A 20847-nucleotide genomic window follows, 5' to 3' on the forward strand; every position below is an offset into this window, starting at 1 on the left:
TATTTGGGGTTTTTTAAAAATTACTGTAATACCTAAGATACTGGCTTTGGGCTGGATGCAAAAGCCTGTGCAATGTCATCTTCTAACACAACTGAGCTTTCCCCCTTCTTCCCTCTGCATCCACACACCCCAAACTGGCTGAGGAGGGTGGGAAGGGGAACTCCCAGAAGCGCACAAGGGGGGAAGAGAGGGGAAATCATTCCCCCAGGCAAACAGAAATGCTTGAGCTGACAGAGTGATCTCCTTAGCTCTACATTTAATCTCTCCCTTTAATCCTACGCACAGCAGGTTGTATTAAACTAACTTTTACCCATCGAAATTAACAGCCACAATGAACTCAAGTCCATTAATTTCTGCATGTCTACTCTGAGTAAAAGTTAGTTGATTGCAACCCAGTTACTTGAATGTAAGTCCCCCCCAAACTAAGTGGGATTTACTCAAGAGTAAACATTCTCTCTCTTCTTTACACACTGTATCAGGCAGATAATCCTACATAAATTAAATCAGAAAATGTCTGTTCTGGTTTTCAAAGGAGCAAGTCTCTTAGAAGGAAGCCTTGTATTCAGGGACAAATTCCCTTCATACTTTATCCTTTGGGTCACAAGCAGGACATCTTTCACTGCAGGCTTCCCATCAACTCTTCTTTGATATCTCAGAAAGCCTGCCCTGTAGCTCAAAGCAGTCTTCTGTAGAACATAGCACATATCAGTCTCAAGGTAAAACAATATAATTCACTTTCAAATATTTTTGTGTGTGTCACATTGTTTAATGGTGTTCAGGCCCCGGTTATCATTAGGTCATAGATTTATTGTTCTGTTAGTCTCAGTTCACCATATAAACCCATCTCTGTAAATATATATTGGGATTGCCGTGTTCTGGCAGATGTAAGTCTTCAAATGGTCTGTATTCAGGGTCTTATAGTGACTGGAGGATGCAGAGACAAAGTTTTTCCTGCTCCCTCTGACTTGCTTTTAAAAACAACAGTTCAACAACTTTAATTCCTCTCTACTTACTTTCCACTAATGTGATGAAAGCAGGCAGATATTCCACAGTGAAGAGGGGGCTTGGAAGGTCTCGTATAAACATCTTCAGCAGACCTGCTGCATCATGGTTGCGTACCTGATCCCAGTCAAATGAATCTTCATCAAATTTTGCTTCAATTTCTTGGCGAAGGCTCTACAGGACAAGACAAAAATGGCATTTATAAATTACTGCTAATAAAGAGAATTCTGTCTTTTTAATTTTGCCATATCCTGTTTGGCAAGAATGTAACATCCTGAATCAAAGCAAACACTACAGTAAAAATAAACAAATCTTTCTCTTATTAAATTTAAGCTTCTGAAAATCATCTTATATGGCTTGAATATGATCTAGTACCTATTTAGGTAGCTTTTTAAAAAACAAAGCCATAATTCTCAGCTGTTAACTGTCAAAATGCAGACCAACTTGCTTTTGTTGGTAGGTGGCAGATGTTCCAATTCAGGGGTGGTCGATACATGGAGGAAATTAGACACAGCCCTCAGGACACACCCTTTATGTGCCAAAACAATAAATAAATTTTAGGCACAAGGGAACTCCAACTTGGGACTCAGGCAAGAAATAACAAATATTTTTATTCCCCACACCACTAGGACAGAAAATGTGTGCAGTCACAGTGACCTAAGCCAAACAACACTGCTAAAAACAAAAGGAAAACAAGGGCTTTAATTGTGCCTTTTAAGGAGAAAAAATGCAGGGAGGAAACTGATTACAAACAAACCAAAACATAAAAATTTATGTCGCTGGCATGGGCTGAAATGCATCTGGAAAGTTATGTGGCCTAGAATGGAATTCCGATGACTCTCATGTAACCACTTCAAAACCATGCATGTATAAATTTAAAAAACTAGTCATGTTACCCTGCTAGTAATTGTATAGGTTTTTTTTTAAAAAAACACCACACACCACCACCAAAGGACAACTTAAAACTGTATTCTCTAATCATTCTCAAAAGACACAATGTGTAGCAACAGTCTGACTTTGTGTGGTGGTTGGGAGGGAGCTTGAGGGGAAAAAAGAAAATACCGTATTTTTCACTCTATAACACGCACCTGACCATAACACGCACGTAGTTTTTAGAGGAGGAAAATCCGTAAGCATGCCACCCGTAGACATTTCCTCCATAACACGCACAGACATTTCCTCTTACTTTCTAGGAGGAAAAAAGTGAGTGTTATGGTGCAAAAAATACGGTAAAGAGTTTTGGTAGGGATGTTATGAGCAGGATTAGATTTTACATGCTGGTCTTAAGTTCATTGTGGAATATTAAAATTGCTTAAAGAAGAATTTACAAAGGGTAGTTACTGCACTTCTCATATTGATGTAGGGAAATTAAAGGTCAGGCATGATGATAAAAAATTAGTAAAATAGCTCAAGATTTGTGCCTCAAGCAGGTAGAGGCCAAATGTGCCGAGGAAGTGAATGAGAAGTCATGTGTGGAAACAGGTCCAAATTCTCCTCCTCCGTGTAATAGCCAGGGCAGTATGCATCTGGTCCTTTTTAGAAAATCTGAAATCTCATGAGCAGTTGCTCAGGAGCTGAGGCCTTGGTGAGTGAGGGGCACTGAATTTATTCCCACCTCCCTTGGTTGCCAGCTTGCATTTGCAGTGTCAATAGCTGCTCTTCAGCAATGAAACCTTGTCTCCTAAGCATTTTGTCTTCATTCTTTTCCCCATCTTCATCACACACTGTCCAGTTTTGCTGAATCTTGACCTATCCGTTTCAGTGGGCTTGAGTTCAAGCCAGCACTAGTAATACAAAATAGATTTATGCAGCCTTACACAAGCAAATGCTTTTATACAGCTTGCCCACTTTCTGTCTTCGAAAGCTTCATTGGTCTTTAAAAATAGGTGAGAAAAACCTACGTACTTTAACTCTTGAAGCAGATCCAGGCACTCGAAGAATTCCTTCTGTTTCCAGACCCGTCTCTTCAAGCTTGAGCAACAGCTAAAGCACCACAGACAAAAGATACTGTTTGTTGGTGCAGAAATGAAACATTCACAGTTTGTTGAACACTCAAGTCTCTGAAAACATGAAATGGTAAGGCTGCAAAGCTAGCATAGAGTTAATAATTTTTCTTTCATTGGCTAGATAGCTTCCACTATTTTTATATAAGTAGTTAGATACTCCAGTCACTGTACAGCTTTTTATACAAGAAGATCCTAGTTTTTAAGTGAAATTAAAGAACAAAGTATCTCAGGGCATCTTGAGGACCAAAAATGTAATAAATGTCAACAAATGCCATAAAACCCTAAACTAGGGGTCACCAACCTAAGGCCCACAGAGATCGTTTGACCGGCCCATGAGCCACCCCCAATCCGAGGTGCCCGCTCGCATGCTGCGCTAAAGTGGCGCAGTGTGGCGCAGGGACTCGCTTCCGTAGCGCTGGAAATCCAAAGGGCCTGAGAAGTAGATCTTGAGATATGGGCAGTTTGGTACAAGTAAAAGTAATCCTCTGTTCACCTGGTCCTATATTTTTTAATATGACTTTAAAGGTCACATTGAATTGGATTAATTATATGAGAAGTCACCCCAGTTATTTTTCTCAAACCTCACAATAAAGATTCAAGCTCAAATGCATCTAAAGTGAAAGATACATTTCCACAAAGAGGGAGGAGCTGAAGTCAGTTTGCTCCACTCACTTTCTGAAAGATGAGAGGGACTTTTATTCCAGGAATCTTCTTCTGATCATTTTCCAGCAGGACTGCTAGTGGAACACCAAAAAGGCCATTTTCTTTAGAAAGAGAATTTAAAATTAGAGATTCTTGATTAATAACATGTTGCTGACAAATGGTGTAAATTACTTGTATATCAGTTAAAGGAACAACCAAAGAAAAGGAAAAAATCTCCACAATAAATAGGGGGAAATTATACAGTAAAGTCCTGTGAAGCGCTATCAATTTAAGTTCTATAAGTCAACAAACCTAAGAGGTTTGTGGCCTAGAATGGAGAGGTTTGATCTTCTTGCAGCCCATGGGACTCTCAAGAGTCTCCTCCAGCACCATAATTCAAAAGCATCAATTCTTCGGCGATCAGCCTTCTTTATGGTCCAGCTCTCACTGCTGTAGGAAAGCATAATCCAAGTCTTAAGTCTATAGTCTTGGTGGTCTATAGCAGACACTAACAGTGAGGTCACTGTTGTTTCCCTCTCCTATAATTGTTATTTATATACTCCAAATCCCATGCTCCAGGTCATGGATCTCTTCACATGTGTATATATCCTTTACATATAATACACCTCCTCCTTTCCTGTTTGGTCTATTGTTTTGTAAACCTTGAGTCAATAAATACATCAGTTAGCATTCATATAATGTTAGTAACCATCAGAAACATTTAGGTAACAGATTTTTATAATACCTTGTTGCTACAACTACTACTATTAATTATCCCTCCTTCACCTTAAGGTCCCAGAGCAGGTTACAATGTTAAAAAAAACATGTACAACACAATATTTAAAATCAAGTAGGTCCTAAAAATATACACTTAAAAGTGCCAAAACAAGGGATAGTAAATATAAATGTATATATAGGCACCAAGAAGAAAAGAATGGATCCATGAGATATATCTTTCCTCTAATTATCAGTTTTGTATTGGCAAAATCCTTGAAATTTGTGGATGGTAACGTACTTTTAAATTACATTCCTATTGTATAGGGATTAACAACAGGACCAGAATAGATCTTATGGCTGCTATGGTCTAATGGTCGCTAAGAGACTTGTACTTAAAACCTGGAAGAATACTTGCCATCTATTATGCAATGGTTTGATGCCCTTAACACACTTCTGAGTATACTTTCTATAAACCCAACTTCACTTGGATACATATTTATTGATCAAAATGTGTAACCTAAGATGGATGTATTGGTTTTTAAATGCATTGTTAATGTGAGATGGGATGTGTGTGTCCTTATGGTTATTTTTTTCCCTTTTTCCTTTCAGGTTTTGCTTCCTTTTTCTTTAATGAATTTGCAATTTAAAAAAGCAATAAAAATGTAGACTCGCCTCTGATATTGTATTTTAGTGTATATAGAGATAATAGCTTGCAATCCCTTTATTTTTCTTACTGCATATTTGTATTGTGTAATTTAATAAAAAATAAAAAATGTAAAATAAAAATACATTTTTTTAAAAAAAGCCTTACTGAGTAATAAAATTCTCAAAAGTTTTTGTTTTTGTTTTTTATCTATTAGCCACGGTTTCGTTAACACATGCAGTTACCTCGTCCTTTGACTCTTTCTGTTCGGTTCCTCTTCAGCTCTATTCCTAAAGCATCATAGAAGGCTGTTAGCTCAATCAGAGAGAGATAGCGAATTTTCTTCATGTCATCAAGAGACAAATCTCCAACTTCCGTCAGTCCAAAACGGCTTTTCCTAATCGTAAAGTTCTATAATATATGTTAAAGAATTGCTTTAATTAAATGTTTTGGAAAAAAATATTAATTTTTGTGTGTGAGAGCAAAATTTCATTTTAAAATATGTTTGCGCTACTTGAAATCTTAAGAATGCAATTGTGCCATTAAAGCTATAATCCTATGAAACATGTTTTGGTGTAGACCCCATTAAACACGGTGGGTTTTCCTTCCAAATATTGGGCTAAATAATCTCCCACTTTATAAAGAAAACATGCATTCACATACAGCATTGGGGGAAAATACTGTTACAGTTTTACCATGGCAGCTTGGCAGCTTGGGGCTTCCAGGTGTTTTGGCACAAATGGGTTGCCAGGAACTGTAGTAAAAAAACTTCTGGAAGGTACCAGGTAGGCAGAGGGTGGCAGAATGGATTTGACATTAACTTTATAGGCAAGGGCAGAAACACATCCCATAGTATTGCATAGTGTTCAAGCAGAGAACTTACGGAAAGCTCCATACTTCTTTGGACCCTACATTCATATGCATAGTTTGTGGTTTTAGAAATCATCTGATATTTTACTTCCACAGATTGATAAGAGGACATCCAACCAGTTACAAAAGTCTACAGGTAATAGGCTACCTGTGTGGAAGGGCAGTTTCTGCCTTTCCCCATCTTATGAGAACCTCTGAAGTAATTTGGTATGAATACAAATACAAGTTTATGCATCCCCAGGGAAAGCTGAGGGGTGGAAGTCTAATGGCTTTGGTACAGGACTAAGATACAAGAATGTCTGAACACAGGCCATCTTGCCTGCATTATTCAATTACAATAAATTACTTTAATGTTAAAGGGCAAAGAAACCCACTGAGAACTGAATTCATGCATTATTTACATAAATGAAACTCTGTTTAGAAACTATTAGGAGACAGCTATAGTGGTCCAGCAACACAGCTTGGCAGGGCAATGAATTATGGCATTCATCCTTTTAAAATTTTGTTTAACAGTAAGGGGGAAAAAGCTATTTGTTCATGTTTTTTATATTATGGGATTTCCCTCACAATTTTGCCACTTATTATTTTGTCATTAAATGTGTATTATATACTTGACCTTCCTTTGTAATGTCTCATTTTGAAATATTTTAAGATAATAGTTTCCTGTCAATTATGTTGCTTTGAATGCATTTTTTTTAATATCTGATTTTCTTCTGTAATGTCTTATTTGATGTTTTAATGTAGGTTGTAAATCGCATTGAGTCCCCCCCCCCCAATATAAAGTGGTAGAGAAATGGAATGGAATGAATGGATGAATTCTTGAGGCAGCATCCATTCTTCAGGGCATACTTTGATTTTGATCCAGCTTTACTGATGTTAAAATTGATCCACGAACAATGCTTTGACTTTATTAGGCATTTCTTTTTAACAAAAAGAAAAGGAGGTGATGAAGTGGACTCAAGGAAGAAGTAAATGAACAGATTATCTCTTGTCTTTTGTAATTTGCTCCTGAGGCATACTTCTGTCAGGGGCAATGCTTCTTTTGTTCCAACATTAAAATATTGTGAGTCATCCAAAACAAGGCAAGTCCCAGGGTGGGCAATTTTGGTAGCTTCATCTATGCAACTTGTTACTCACCTAGTAACCATCCCCAGTATTCCAGCAGTTGTTGTTGTTGTTGTTATTATTATTATTATTATTATTATTATTATTATTATTATTATTATCATCATTATTGTTGTTGTTGTTTATAGTTGTGAGTCACTTTATACAAAATAAGGAGTCTCAAAGCAACTTAACAAGATAAATACCACAGATAAAACTGTCACAACCATAACATTTAAAACAAGGTCTGCTCCCTCACACAACCCCCCAAAAAAGACACACAAGGTACTGTAATCTTTTTTTAAGATAGCCATTGTAGTAGAAAGCAGAAACCAACTGAAGGATTAAATAATGTCAAAATAGGAAGAGCTTCAACTTACAGGCAAGGAAGATTCATCCTTTCTTAATCTTTGGTTTTTGTGCCATTCTCTGTGCTTTGGAATAACCACAATTGATTCGGAGAAGGAGACCTCAAAAGATAGCTCTTCTTTCACCAACTGACTGTCTTTCTCGAATTCACATTCTAGGCAGCTACCAGCTAAAAATAAGAGATATTTTTAATGAATACTGTGTTCTCTGTGGAGGAATAACAGAGAAAGAAAACTGCTAGCCACTGAGAAAGCAGCAATCATTCCAGTCAGAAGACCTTTAAATTGGGGTGGGAAACGGTTAGCTCTCCATTGTTGCTGGACTCCAACTCCCATCAGTCCCAGCCAGCATAGCCATTGGTTAGAGATGAGGATATTGTAGTCCAGCAACATCCGGGAGAGCCACAGCTTCCTCACTCTTGTTTTAAACCATCAGTGTTTGCCTATAGTGAAGGCTAACTATAGATGGAGGCCATTTGCAGATTCACAAAAGACTTGCATATATTTGTAACTGAAATCTCCCTTCCGTTCTTTACTAAGTTTCTGATGCAGACAAAGCATCTGACAGCGAAGAAATGGTGAGGCACTTAATGGCTTATTGCTATGGCACTAGCGATGAAAGCAACACCTGGGTAAGGTAATTCCAAGAAATGCAATTCTGTGCATCCCCCTTGCGAAGCATGGGCTAGAGCATTCTGCACACCAGCACCATTAGGTGTAACCTAGATAATTCTTTGTGCATTACCGAAAGAGTACCCAGAAGAATGCTGTTCCTGCTATTGCTACCACTGAGCAATGGAGCAAGATAACCCCATTTCTTGGCTTAGTGTTAACAGCATTAGCAGTGCATTATCCAGGGACGTGAAATGGCTTGGCTAGAGCAGCGGTAGCCAAAGTAGTTTTCTCCAGATGTTGTTGAACTACGATTTCAACAAGCCACAGCCATATGCAATGGGCATTATAGGGCAGAATATATGAAGGGCATCACACTGGCTACCCCTGACCTAGAGAGGAAGAGATGAGGAAAAGGAGTGGAGAAAAGATGGAAGCTGTGCTGTTATCAGAAAGCTGCATGTGCTTTTCTCCCCAACACTGAAATAATGGAACTAAAAAGTGCTTGATTTTAGCCGGATTGTGCCCTTTGTCATTTACAAACACAACCTATATTAACTGAGATTAGGCCATAAGCACTTTGCCAATGGCAGTACCTAATAAAAGCACAAATATTTTGCTCATTTAGTACACTGACAGTGGGTTTCAAACCAGAAGTCCCAGTGAGTTCGGTAGGGCTTGCTCAGAGATAATTATGAATAGATAATAGCCTATAAAATAAGGCAATGCTACCATGGACCAAGAATCCCCGTGTTTGTTTAGTGTGTACTTACAGTTAACCTTCTCCCAACCTGGTTTCTGTGCAGGAAGTTGGATGCCATTGGTTGCAACAGGTGACACTGGTATGGCCTCGAATGTGGGCTGAGGACAAGAAAGCATAAGAATTATTAATACAAAGATGCAATATGAAGTTTGTGTCAAGTTTTATTTTTGTTCTATGATTTACTTTTTATGGGATCCGTTATTATAGATATCAGGACCTAATGGGCACCTGGGTGGTGGTGGCAGCTAATTATTATTATTTTTTTATGACATGCACTTCCTTCACCCATGAAAGTGTGTAGGAAGTGCTCAAGTACACTCTCTGTGTGTGACTGAGATGAATGCACTTGGGCACAGAGAACAGGGTCTGTGTGTAAGTGTGGTCTAGGTGAGGCAGAGATGCACTTGGCCAGAGGAAGGAAGTTGTATATGTGTGTGAGTGTGAAAGAGAGGGGACAGAAGGCGGCGGGAGGGAGGTATATGTGGTCTGTTATGAAAGGGACAGGTGTCTGTGGTGTGCATGTGAGAGAGATCCATGAGTGTCTGGGGTCTGGGGTGCACTAAGCACCAAATAAAAAAAGAAGAGGGAAGAAATTGGCAGAATTACAGATGCAATGCATCAGTCCCTCAGATGAATCCATATCACAAGGGCAGGTGGAAAGAAGTTTGCCTCTGTTGCACATTCAGGATTATAAGAATATTTTGTTTCTGCTACTAATTACCATCTTTACATAGTCTTCTAATGTATGGGCTCTTAAACAGAGACAGGTTATACAAAGCTAAGCAAACTGATGCAGCACTTTTTCCTGGAAAAATGCGCATTTGCTTAACTTGCAGGTTGGAAAATTCAAGGTGTGTTTTCAGTGCATTTCCTCAACATTTAGGTGCCCACTAGTATGCCCAAAGGCCCTTTAAACCAAACCCTTATCCTTAATAAAAGACAGTTCCAACAATTTCCAAAGTAATAAACATACTACTTACAGGAGTGTCATGAATACCAAAAATATCACGCACATCTCTGACTGCGTGTTTATTCTTCTTTCTCATGGTTTGAGTATAGGTGTTATATCTCCTTTGCACTGCTGCTGCTTGAGTGCGGGTCAGAGTGGACAGCAGTGCTTCTCCATCTTCCTCTTCAGAGCCTGATATTAATGTAGACAGACCGACATCTTGCAACCATTCAGCTTCCAGCTCCCCTTCTGTGGAAGAGTAGGCATGTGTTAATATGGCAATAAGGAGTGGGAAAGGGAAGCAGCAGCAGCAGCAGCAGCAGCAGCAGCACAAAATTCCTTAATAAGTTCTGCTATTCAGAACATCTGGCCTAAAATCTGCATGAGGCAGTTGATCCTCAGATGGGGAGCTGGGCCCCAATGGGCAATGGAAGCCTTGAGAGAGTAGGTAAGCAGAGAGTGTTAAGATCACTGGGGGGTGGGGTGGAGGATATATGGGGAAAGAGGGTGATGGACATTCCATTGTGCACATGAAACTCTTTCCACATACACAATGATTTAGCTGTGCAGAACCCACAGTTTTATGGGGGAAAGTAAAGAAGTGACAGACATTAAAAAAGGAAATTAGAAAATCATATCCCAGCCAATTCTTAAGCCTCTCAGAAAATGTTGGGACTAGTCTTGCAGACACAGACATAGAAAATTAAATTGCCATCTGCTCCAAGAAAGTGAAGTTTTCCCTCTCTCAGCCTGAGAGAATGCTTCCTCGTAATCTTTATCAACACAATCTCAGTATAGCAGCATGACCAACTCATTGATTCGGCCCCTGAGGCCAATGAAACTGTATGCGTCTTCTGAAACTGTTTGGAAGACCACAAACAGGACTAATAACTCATTCTCCTGTCTCCAAGCTGATATTTAACCTCCAGGTCGCCTCAATGGCACTTTCACATACTTTTTTTTTAAAAAATACAATATATAAAGGATCTCTGTTTGGGATACATTTAGAGAGCCTGGGCATAATCTAGGCAACGTTAAGCACTTTAAAACCTGCAACGGTAAGCAGACTTGCTAGGAAGTAAGTCCTACTGATTTATGTGGGAGTACTTAGAAATGAACACATTTTGGGTCATTCTGCCTGCTTCGCTGATTTCAGTGGGAGAGTTAAAAAGTTCCTTAGCTCCAGGGAATTTACTCCACTTGAAATCAGAGGGACTGAAAAGATGACCTTAATGCTGGCTGGACAGTTGCCAAGATTTTGAAGATGCTACTGTTTAAAAACACGAGTGAGCCAATTAAGGTACACCTTTGATGAATTATAGGGCAACTTTATAAAATTACACAACTTGTATGACTATAGAGAAGATATTAAAAACTTTTAAGTTTTCTTTTTAAAAAAGAACATATTTTCAAAACTGTTAACTCGCTACCCTACAAAAACCTGAGTTTGTATGAGGTCTTATTCACACCACGTTTAATTAATTTATTACCTAACCAGTCTACCCACTATAGAGAGAGAATGTGAGATTACAGTGGTGCCTCGCAAGACGAAAATAATCTGTTCCGCGAGTCTCTTCGTCTAGCGGTTTTTTCGTCTTGCGAAGCAACCCTATTAGCGGCTTAGCGCTATTAGCGGTTTAGCGGATTAGCGGCTATTAAAGGCTTAGCGGCTAAAAGGCTATTAGCGGCTTAGCGGCTTAGAAAAAGGGGGGGAAGCGGAAAAAAATCGGAACACTCGCAAGACGTTTTCGTCTTGCAAAGCAAGCCCATAGGGAAATTCGTCTTGCGAAGCAGCTCAAAAACGGAAAACCCTTTCGTCTAGCGGGTTTTCAGTCTTGCGAGGCATTCATCTTGCAGGGCACCACTGTAGTTAAAAATGTTCCAGATGTCAAAGGACTGTTTAGCAGATCAATATTTTTTGGAGGGGGGGGTATATCCATGTGGTTGCAATGGTGAAGGATGGGACTGAGCTACCTGGTGTTTGCCTCCCTCCCTCCTCTCTTATGGCACAGACTGTGGCCCATACTGTCACAGGTGGATGTGCCCAATACATGCGCCACTCACTGAACATCTGCATTTATCTTAAATTACTACACCTACATTGTATACACATATAACATGCAGTCCACAACGCTGTGAAATTTACTACTGGTACTTACTGTATAGATTGTACCCAGTTCTTTGTGTAAAACAAGGAGTTTTTCAAAGAATTTGCAATTCTAAAGCAGATGTAATGGGTTGTATTTAATGTTGTGCTAAGGACATCATTCCACCAGCACAAGCAGTTCTTGTGCATCAACCCTCGCCTCCTCCTGCATGCCCTTTTGGGCATTTTCCTGTGTCTCTGAAGCAGATTTGGGGAGGGTGCTGGTGGAGAGGGGGCAAAGTCCCATTTTGCCAGCACAATGTAAGGCAAGCGCATGTAAGGATGTATTTGAAGTGTCTATACACACCGTCCGGAGCCTTGACATCTAATAGGGTTTGCTCATCTTGCCTATCTTCTGTGTTCTCTTTGATATTTTCTACCTCACACCAGAAATCTTCCATGGAAGTGCTGTCAACAGAAGCTTGAGAATTGGAGCGGCTGTACACTGGAGGCCGCAAGGATTCATTGGACAGCATTCTATTAATTCTTTGGCATCGAGGAAGAGATTTCCTGTAGAAAGACACAGATTAAAGAATTTAAAAAATCACAGAATCTTACTAGTCAAGTTTTGAGTGTATTTGCAAAGACTTAACAGCACAATCCAAATCCAAGATCTGCTGGAATGAGTGGGTGGAGTAGGTGGATCTGGGGCTCCCCCGGTTTAGCCATGGCTATGCCATTCTTACATTCTCAACCCCAGTTCAGCAGGAAGCATGTAACTTCCTCAAACCAGCTGAGCGCTTATGCTGGCTGAATCTGAAGCCTCTCACAGCCACTTATCCTTTGTCAAACCATCAACCAGGAAGCTTCAGCCTTAAGCAGAAAGCCATCTTCCTGCTTGTTTGTTGTTTGGCTACACATAGCATGAAATCAATATCTGCTTAAATTGCGCTCATAGGTTGGAAGAGGTTTTTTTCAACCTTTAAAAAGGTAAAGATAAAGGTAAAGGACCCCTGACAGTTAAGTCCAGTCGCAAATGACTCTGGGGTTGTGGTGCTCATCTCGCTTTACTGGCCAAGGGAGCCGACGTTTGTCCGCAGACGGTTTTTCTGGGTCATGTGGTCAGCATGACTTGAGCTGATGGCTAAAGAGAATAAGGAGCATAATCATAGCTGTCGTTTCCCTTTTTTAAAGGAAAATTCCCTTATTCTGAATAGGATTCCTGGCAAGAAAAGGGAAAAGTTGACAGCTATGAGCATAATATGGCTTACTTGGATTACATTTTCTGTCAGTCACTGTGAAGGAATTAAAATGTTTCCAGCCTCCTAGAGGGAGAATACTGACCAAGAACCTTGCCATCCCCATGCCTCACACCTTCATCACTTCAGTTAGCCCCAGCTGGTGATGCACACTCCCATATTAGGCAGAAAGAGTTTATAGTCCCAGCAACAGGGTGTTCTTCCAACCATATAACAAACACAGAACAGATTGTGTAATGCTAGCAAAATCTAAAATAACCAACAATATTAAACAAATCTATGTAACATACTCACAGGCAAAATCGCACCTACTCAACACAAATTTAAAATATAAAACACATCAGTAATCTCTAAATTGCAGAAGTATTTGCAATTTGCTCAAAATAATAGGTGAAAGCCAGACACATACTCATTACTAATAGTGGCATGACTCTAAAACCATTTTATAAGGAGGTGTCCTATTGACTGAAATAAAGATTATTTCTAGTTAATATTTTTTCCAGATAACAGCCTACGGCAGCTTCACTTTTACACTGATTTTTATTTTTACATGAAGAAAGTTAAACATGTGAAGCACATTAACATGTGACAGCATTGTGACAGCACTATAAACGGAACTGTGATAGTAAGCAACCTGTGTCATTGAGCTTCACATTTAATGTGTGTGTATTCAGCTTTACGTGCAAGGCAAGGAAGAGATTTTTTTTTTAAGGGGACAGAAAAGAAAAATGACTTTGGCAATCTCACCAGCCATTGAACCCCATACAGTACGCGATTTTGGCTTTAGGCACCACCCCCAGAACATAACCTCTGTATAAGTTTTGGGCTTGCTGTATAAGAAAGTGAAACTGTTGCAAGTCAGCTAACCTGGAATTTATCATTAGTCTATTAATTCAAAATGTTTGGCTTATTCCATTGACCTGACCTACCTTCCAACTGCTGTGAAGTTGATCACACAGCCAAAATCAGTTTGAACAGCTCAACATGAGATTCGTGGGGTTCAATTTTAAGCCAGATGCATTCAATAAAATATGTGGGAAATATATACTGTAGAATGATGTTGTCTGGGTTGGATGATTGGTGGGGTTGAGAACTCCCCCCAGTGTAAAACAAACACCACCATGCAGTTGCCATTTGCCAAGTGTTTATTGCATATGCAAGGTACGAAAATGGTTCCAATGCATCCTGATCTTAGATTAACTTCATCCCAGAAAAAAATTGCAAAAGAAAAGCTCCCTGGGAAATCATTTTGTTGGCAAAGAAAGATCATGAGCTTCATGGACCATTATGTTTCCATTAGTAATGGAATAAAACAGGGATTAGTTATTTTCCTTGCTGATACACATAGATTTTTACCATGTCTCTGCATAATACTGGTGCAACATTTAAAAGTCGATCAGACACATTGATTGTTGTACAGGCTTTATCAATCTAATTAGCAGTTACATTCATGTACTCAAAGGCTAAATAAATCATACTACACAAAGAGCTAGTTTAGTGACACCTAATCAGAGGCTGAGTAATGATAGCAGAATGACTGTGCTTTCCATTCAATTAAGCGATGCATAGCAAAGAATCCATAGAACAGAAGAGCAGCAACAGAACCACATTGTAGTTAACAGACATATTTAATCCTCGTTTATAGAGAGGGTTCTTATTTGGATAGCAGTGGATCATTATGTGCAGGCACTGAGTATGAAGCAGAATAATTAGTCTGGGTAAATACTGAAAAGGCATAATTTAAAGATGACATGCAATACTTTTTTTTACATTTACTGTAACTTTAGAATCAATCGTATATCATTACATGGATAGGAAGCTCCAGTAATCATGAATGTTTGCCCCAAAGCAGTTAGCATAAAGGAAGTAGGGCCTTTAATCTGTAACCAGGTCTGCTTAGTTGACTCACAAAAGCCCTACTACATTATCTATTCAGGCAGCATATTAACCAATAGATCTGCCACATACTCAGTCATGTCATCTAAGCCAGCATTGGCTACTGCTGATTCACAGAGACTCTCTAGCAGAGGCCTCTCCTATCGTTTGCTAACTCACCTTCTACCCAGAGAATCCAGGAATTGAAACGGGGTACTTCTGCATACAAAGCATATGCACAACTATTGTGTTATAGTCCAACTGCATTATAAATGCCCAGAACTGTATCATCCAGCTTGTAACAACTCACATTTCAAGCTGAAAATTCTACCAAAGATCCTGAAGACACCAGGGAGTGGATCTGGGTCCTTCTACATGCAGAGCACGTTCTCTATCACTGAACTATGGCTCTTTCTACAAATTAAACTGAATAATTATAGTAAATATGGACATCTAGTAAGACTCTGTATTTGTATGGCTACCTGGTAATTTCCTTGGAGTTTGTCATAGCTGTTGCCTTAATTTTGCTTTATTGGCAGCTTTATTGCTGCAGAAAGTAAAGCCTAATGTCTCTGAGAAAAGCTATCTTGATGAGCAGCCAGGATAAGCGAGGAGCGCCGTTTCATCCACAAGTGATGAATCTTGCTTTACACCCATTATGTTCACCCTGCCTCTCTGGGATGCAAGCCTGAGCAGTGTGCACATGTGCTCATGTACACAAAAATGAGGAAATGGCAAATTAGGAGTGCAATTACATTAGAAGATAAACACTGTAGAACAAAAAAAGCCCACTATTGTTCTACGTCAAAGCTCACCTGCCTCAGTTCTTCCTTTCATCGACTTAGAAATCATTCACAGGTTGCATTTTTAAGAGATTGAGAAACTTAGAATATGATGTTATACTGGTTTCAGGTGGAAAATCTCATTTGTGCTTCAGCATTGCTTGAAAACTGTTGCTGCTTCTGACATGTTAATGTTTCACTAATCACTCTTGTATGAAAGCCAGAGAAGTCTTGGACATAGAATATGAAACAACCACCACCCCACAATTAAGTGATCACAGTGGTCACAGATGATGCACTACCAAAACATACCAAGGAATGGGCAACTTGGTGTGTGAATGCAACTGGTAGTTGCTAACTAGCAACCAAAACATCTATTTCACGTCTCCCGGAGCAGGGAAGCTGAGGGCAGCCTCAGCTTCTCTTGCTCTGTTTCTCTGTGGTCCAATATTTTTTGTTGTTGTTGTTTAATACAGAAAGTTTTGCCTTACAGCAGGTGGGAGTAGTGTGGGAGAAAATGCAGATATTGTACATAATCACCTGCCTTCTTGGCACTTTTCATTGTATTTTCAGCAGCCCCAGATTGCTACATAGTGATAGGTAGACAACTGACCTGGTGGCGTTTGATAAGGGATACTCATAGGTCACCCACTGTTTGTGTTTTAATTGCTTGGTGAATTAAATCTGCATTAATTTGCATATGGCCAACTGTTGGGAGGGATGCATACTTCCCCTTATTCCTCACGTTCCTTATAACCCCATTTGACTGTTTTGACCTGCAGAACTGGCACTGTTACAGGTTGCAAATAATACTAATTCCACCACTTGAAAGAAATCAGTCTGATACTATAGAACTCCCTGATTGTTGGCATCAGGCAGACAACTTTGCTGTACTCTTTTTGCTGCCTGCTTTAAACATTTTTGTTTAGGCAAGCCTATCCATACATAAGTCACATGTGTTTTATTTCTTTTTAGCTACTCTGGATTTTAATAATCATTTGAATATTATAAATACCTATTTTAACTAATAATTTTAATGGTTTTATTTTTAAAAAACTGTGGAATGCTTACAGGTTTTTTTTAAAATACAATCAAATGGTATACGCATTTTGTTAAAGAAAATAATTTGGATAATCATGCACATGTATACTTCAGCCACCAACTTAAAAGAGTCGTTCCCTTATGTGTGACGGAATATTTTTTCAAATATGCTGTTTGCTGCTATCTTTTTTTTTAAGTTCTTATACATGTAAACTTTTTAAAAAGTTAATTCTGCTGTCCGATTAATCAGGGACCAACTTTCTGTCAATTAAAGGCTTTTAAATTAATCCGACTTGCACCCCTAGTACTTATATTACTTTGTGTAGCTATGATATACTGGAATATTCTATGTCTCAGAGTATACTAAAATACACAGGTGTATAATATATACCCAAAGAGAGAGCAGGGAAGAATAGTAAACACTACTGTCTGAACCAAGACTAAATTAAAATTAGTACTAAAAGCTTACAGATGGATAAATTGGTGGACTTAAACCCTGAACAGTATTGAAATACAACTAGACCATGCAGCTCTGTGATTAAGAACTGGAATAGGATAAGGGTTTGGATGCATACATTGAAGTTGCCACATGAGAAGATGGATCATATCACACTTGCCGTAAAATGGAGATATATCTAATTCTTTGTATTCAAGGACTTCTAGTGGCGTCTGAGGGAGGTACTAATATCTCTAGCAAACACTTTGTACTATTTCCCATTTTTGCCAAGGCTGCAGTCTGCACTGTACAGCCTGCAGCATCGCTAAAATCAAACAAGAGTAAAAAAACAGCAGCTGAATCGGCAGGGTGGCTTTGAGCAGGGCTTTGCCAGCAACTCACATGCTGCTATACAAATTATTTATAACAAGTACAAGATACAGTTGCTACCGCAAACTTAAGAAACCTGGAAATTGGGAGAAGCTTAAATAATTCAACAAGCAAAGAAGGAAGGGAAGAAAAAGCCAGATGTCATTTATACTGGTTTATTTCTTCTTTGTTCTTAAATGACTACTTCTGAATCAAAGACAACATAAATGTTTTGAACAGTCACATGGCTTCTTGTGTTGCACAAGGCAATGTACTAACTTTGTGATTAATCCCTTGAACAGGTGCAGGAGACATGAGTGAAACACGCTTATCTCCAATCTAATGCTGACAATATGTTTTAGGAAACCATGGGCAGTAGAGTAAAGCCTTATTGCTACTCGAGGTATTTTTCTCCTTGTTTCAGTTCCATGAAAGAGTAAACAACATTGTAAGAGCAATTGACAATGCATTATTCAAAATGTGTGTCTGGCAAACCTTGCATATCAGAGAGTTATAAGCAGTCCTTTTTTCTAAAAAATGTTTAGGGGTACTCTCACTTTCCTACTCATATTGAAATAGTGCCCCTCAATGAGGCCAAACTTAGATTCACAAAATGTTTAGGGGTATGCATACTCCTGCCCTCCCCCTAGAAAAAAAGCACTGGGTATAAGTAACCACCTTCAGATCTAAAGGCAAGGGAGGCATAATCCAATTATTTACTTAGAAAATGTATAGCCCACATTTTGGTATAACAGTTCTCAAGGCAGAGAACAAAAAGAAAGCTTAAAAGCATCAGAAAATATATAGAGTAGAGCAATTAGACATCAACCATGAAAAGCTTGTCTCTAAAGCCTAGCAATATGACAAAACTCAATGTGCAATTGCTTCCATAATTTGTTCAACACCCACAAAAAAGCCCTCGTCACACTAATGTGACAGAAAATCAACCAGTCAAAAACTTACAGGAAATCATTCCCTCAAGTGGACCTGGTTCATAAAGGGAAGCACCAGCACTTTGGTGCAAGCTAGTAGTCACTGGAGCTCACAGAGGATCCATGTTTTACGCTCTATGTGACCAACACCACAATACATTAACATGGCCACCACATCCAGCACCTGTTGCAACTTCCAAACAACTTTCTTTCTTTCTTTTTTTAATTTGCACATGGATTGTGTTACAGTGGCCTAATCAGGAGTATATCAGAATATGCAGCACATGGAGCAAATTCTTTCAGGAAAAATCATTGTCAAATAAGTCATGGCTGATAAAAGTGATTCAATACAACATCCTAAATACCATTCCAAATGTGAGGCCCAGTGGAATGCTAGTTTCACATTTACTTACGCTGAGCATCCAGATATTAACTGCAATAAATACAAGACATTGCTTATAAAGCAGCATAGTAAAGTGTTATTCTTCACTGGTTGGCTTGCCATATTAACTTGTAAAATTGTCTGGAGAGCGCTAGAACCATTTGGTTGTTATTATGTACCTTCCTGGTTTTTTTGTTAGAAGTACAACTTGAGCTTCAATTTATTTATTTTATTTATTTTTGAGACATATAGATTGCTTTGCAAACAAAGTGCTTCCCAAAGGAATTTATAAAAACATACACAAGAAATCGTCAGTGTACTCCTTGCCTACTATGGAAAGACTTGGTTACCGATGATTCAAACTTTAAAAGGGATTGTTTAAAAATGATTTAAAATGTGTATGTTTAAAATGTTACATTAATAATAATAATAATAGATGTATATGACAACCCTCTGTGGCATTTAATTGGCTGTATATATATCTGTTCAGGTGTTGCTCCTGGGCATCCTTTGATGTGTGCATGTCACACGCACTGGAGGATAGCGGGGTAGAGACAGAGACAAAAATGGGTGGCACTAAAGGAAAAGGAAGGCAGGCCAATGAATGACATTCTTGCCTTTGTACTGTAAGCTGCATTCCAGCCATGTAAAGTAAGGTTTCAATACAAACCTTTCCACCCACCAAGCAAGAGGAGTTGTCACAGTCCAATGGCACATTCCAGGGAATATAGCCTGGGGAAAGAGGTTGTGGCCTGGGGATATTGTGTGGCTGATTGTGAGGCCCCAACACTGAGCTTCAGAGAGCTGCATTGTTCCCAGGGCCTGAGATAGCTCACCCCTGGTTTAAGTGATGACAAAGAGCATCAGAATTTGAAGCGTTTGGTAATTACCAGATTCTACTAGTGAGTCCTCACTCCTTTTTTGTATAGGTTCTGTATACTTTCAGTCTCACTTTAACCACATTAGCCCTGTTTGTAAGCATTCTTTAGCCTTCTCCTCCCATATAAGCAGCAACTCTCAGAATTCTGCCCTTGTGCACTTCAGCTGCTACTTCAGTTTCCAAGATGCAAGCAAGCAAGGATGGACTACCAGGCTGCCCAAAGGGGTAGCTCTTCCAGAACCTCTGCTGCTCTCTGTACTTGCAAAGAAAGGGTTAACAAGAGCCCTTTGTTTGTGGCAAAGGGAAAATCCAACATAGCTGATGCTCCACTGATCAATTCAAAATATGCCTCCTGTTCAGAAGTGGTTGCCTCTCAGGACGATACAGTATGGGTGCACCAAGCATCTGTGATGCATTATTTGATCAGCTGCATGTAGATGCTCTACTCTAAAAAGGCTGTTAAAAATTAGGATCCTTTTAACTTTGCAAGGTTTCCCCTTATGCATTGATAAATCCCTTATATGAGCAAATATTTTATGGATGATTTCCCATATTTCGAAGGTTTTCTCGCTTCTCTCTGTCTCTCTCTGCAAGCACTCTAGGAACATAAGCGCAATAAGTGGTTGTAATGCTATCTTCCCATGAGCCTACCAAATTGTTTATCCTGGCTTTTACTGTAATGTAGCTTTTAAAGCCCACTTCCTACTGAAATGCATGTTAGGCAAGGCTGTCATTTATGGTCAATCCGTTCAGTCTAGATTTAAACAGAATTTTTTAGTATCTTCCTGTGCAAGTACAGGCTACATCTGCTAAAATATTATGATGTGTTGCATGCTTTTAATATACTATATTTGACATAATATTGTTCTGTATCTAACATAAGAAGAGCAGGTACAGTTAAGGCAGTTTTAATCTCTTGGATTTTACATCCTGGGGTGGGTTTCTTAGTTTCTTAGAACATTCATGTATAACTTTAAGGTTTAAGCTTCAAAACTTTCTTTAATTAGAATAACTGTGATATATATTAAATTTATTGAATTAACCATAATTTCTGTCAGGGGTTTTGAATAACAAGTGTGTTTAATCCAAACTAATTACACTGTAACTTAAGTCACACTGAAATCAGTGT

At 39.0% G+C, this 20847-nt stretch overlaps 1 protein-coding gene across 2 annotated transcripts in view; it reads right to left on the reverse strand.

Annotated features, from left to right (window-relative positions):
- Positions 1-20847, reverse strand: part of ARHGAP28 (Rho GTPase activating protein 28) — a 52028-nt gene that overhangs the window by 8375 nt on the left and 22806 nt on the right. For both annotated transcript variants that reach the window (XM_082235325.1, XM_082235326.1), the window contains exons 2-9: positions 12130-12332; positions 9708-9925; positions 8738-8825; positions 7365-7522; positions 5256-5421; positions 3681-3772; positions 2908-2985; positions 1014-1176 (exon numbers count right to left, since the gene is read on the reverse strand). In XM_082235325.1, coding sequence (XP_082091451.1) covers positions 1014-1176; positions 2908-2985; positions 3681-3772; positions 5256-5421; positions 7365-7522; positions 8738-8825; positions 9708-9925; positions 12130-12332 — 1166 coding nt within the window. The remainder of the gene's footprint in view (positions 1-1013; positions 1177-2907; positions 2986-3680; positions 3773-5255; positions 5422-7364; positions 7523-8737; positions 8826-9707; positions 9926-12129; positions 12333-20847) is intronic.

Source organism: Podarcis vaucheri (assembly GCF_965113315.1).
Source record: "Podarcis vaucheri genome assembly, chromosome: 8".
Lineage (NCBI taxonomy): Eukaryota > Metazoa > Chordata > Lepidosauria > Squamata > Lacertidae > Podarcis > Podarcis vaucheri.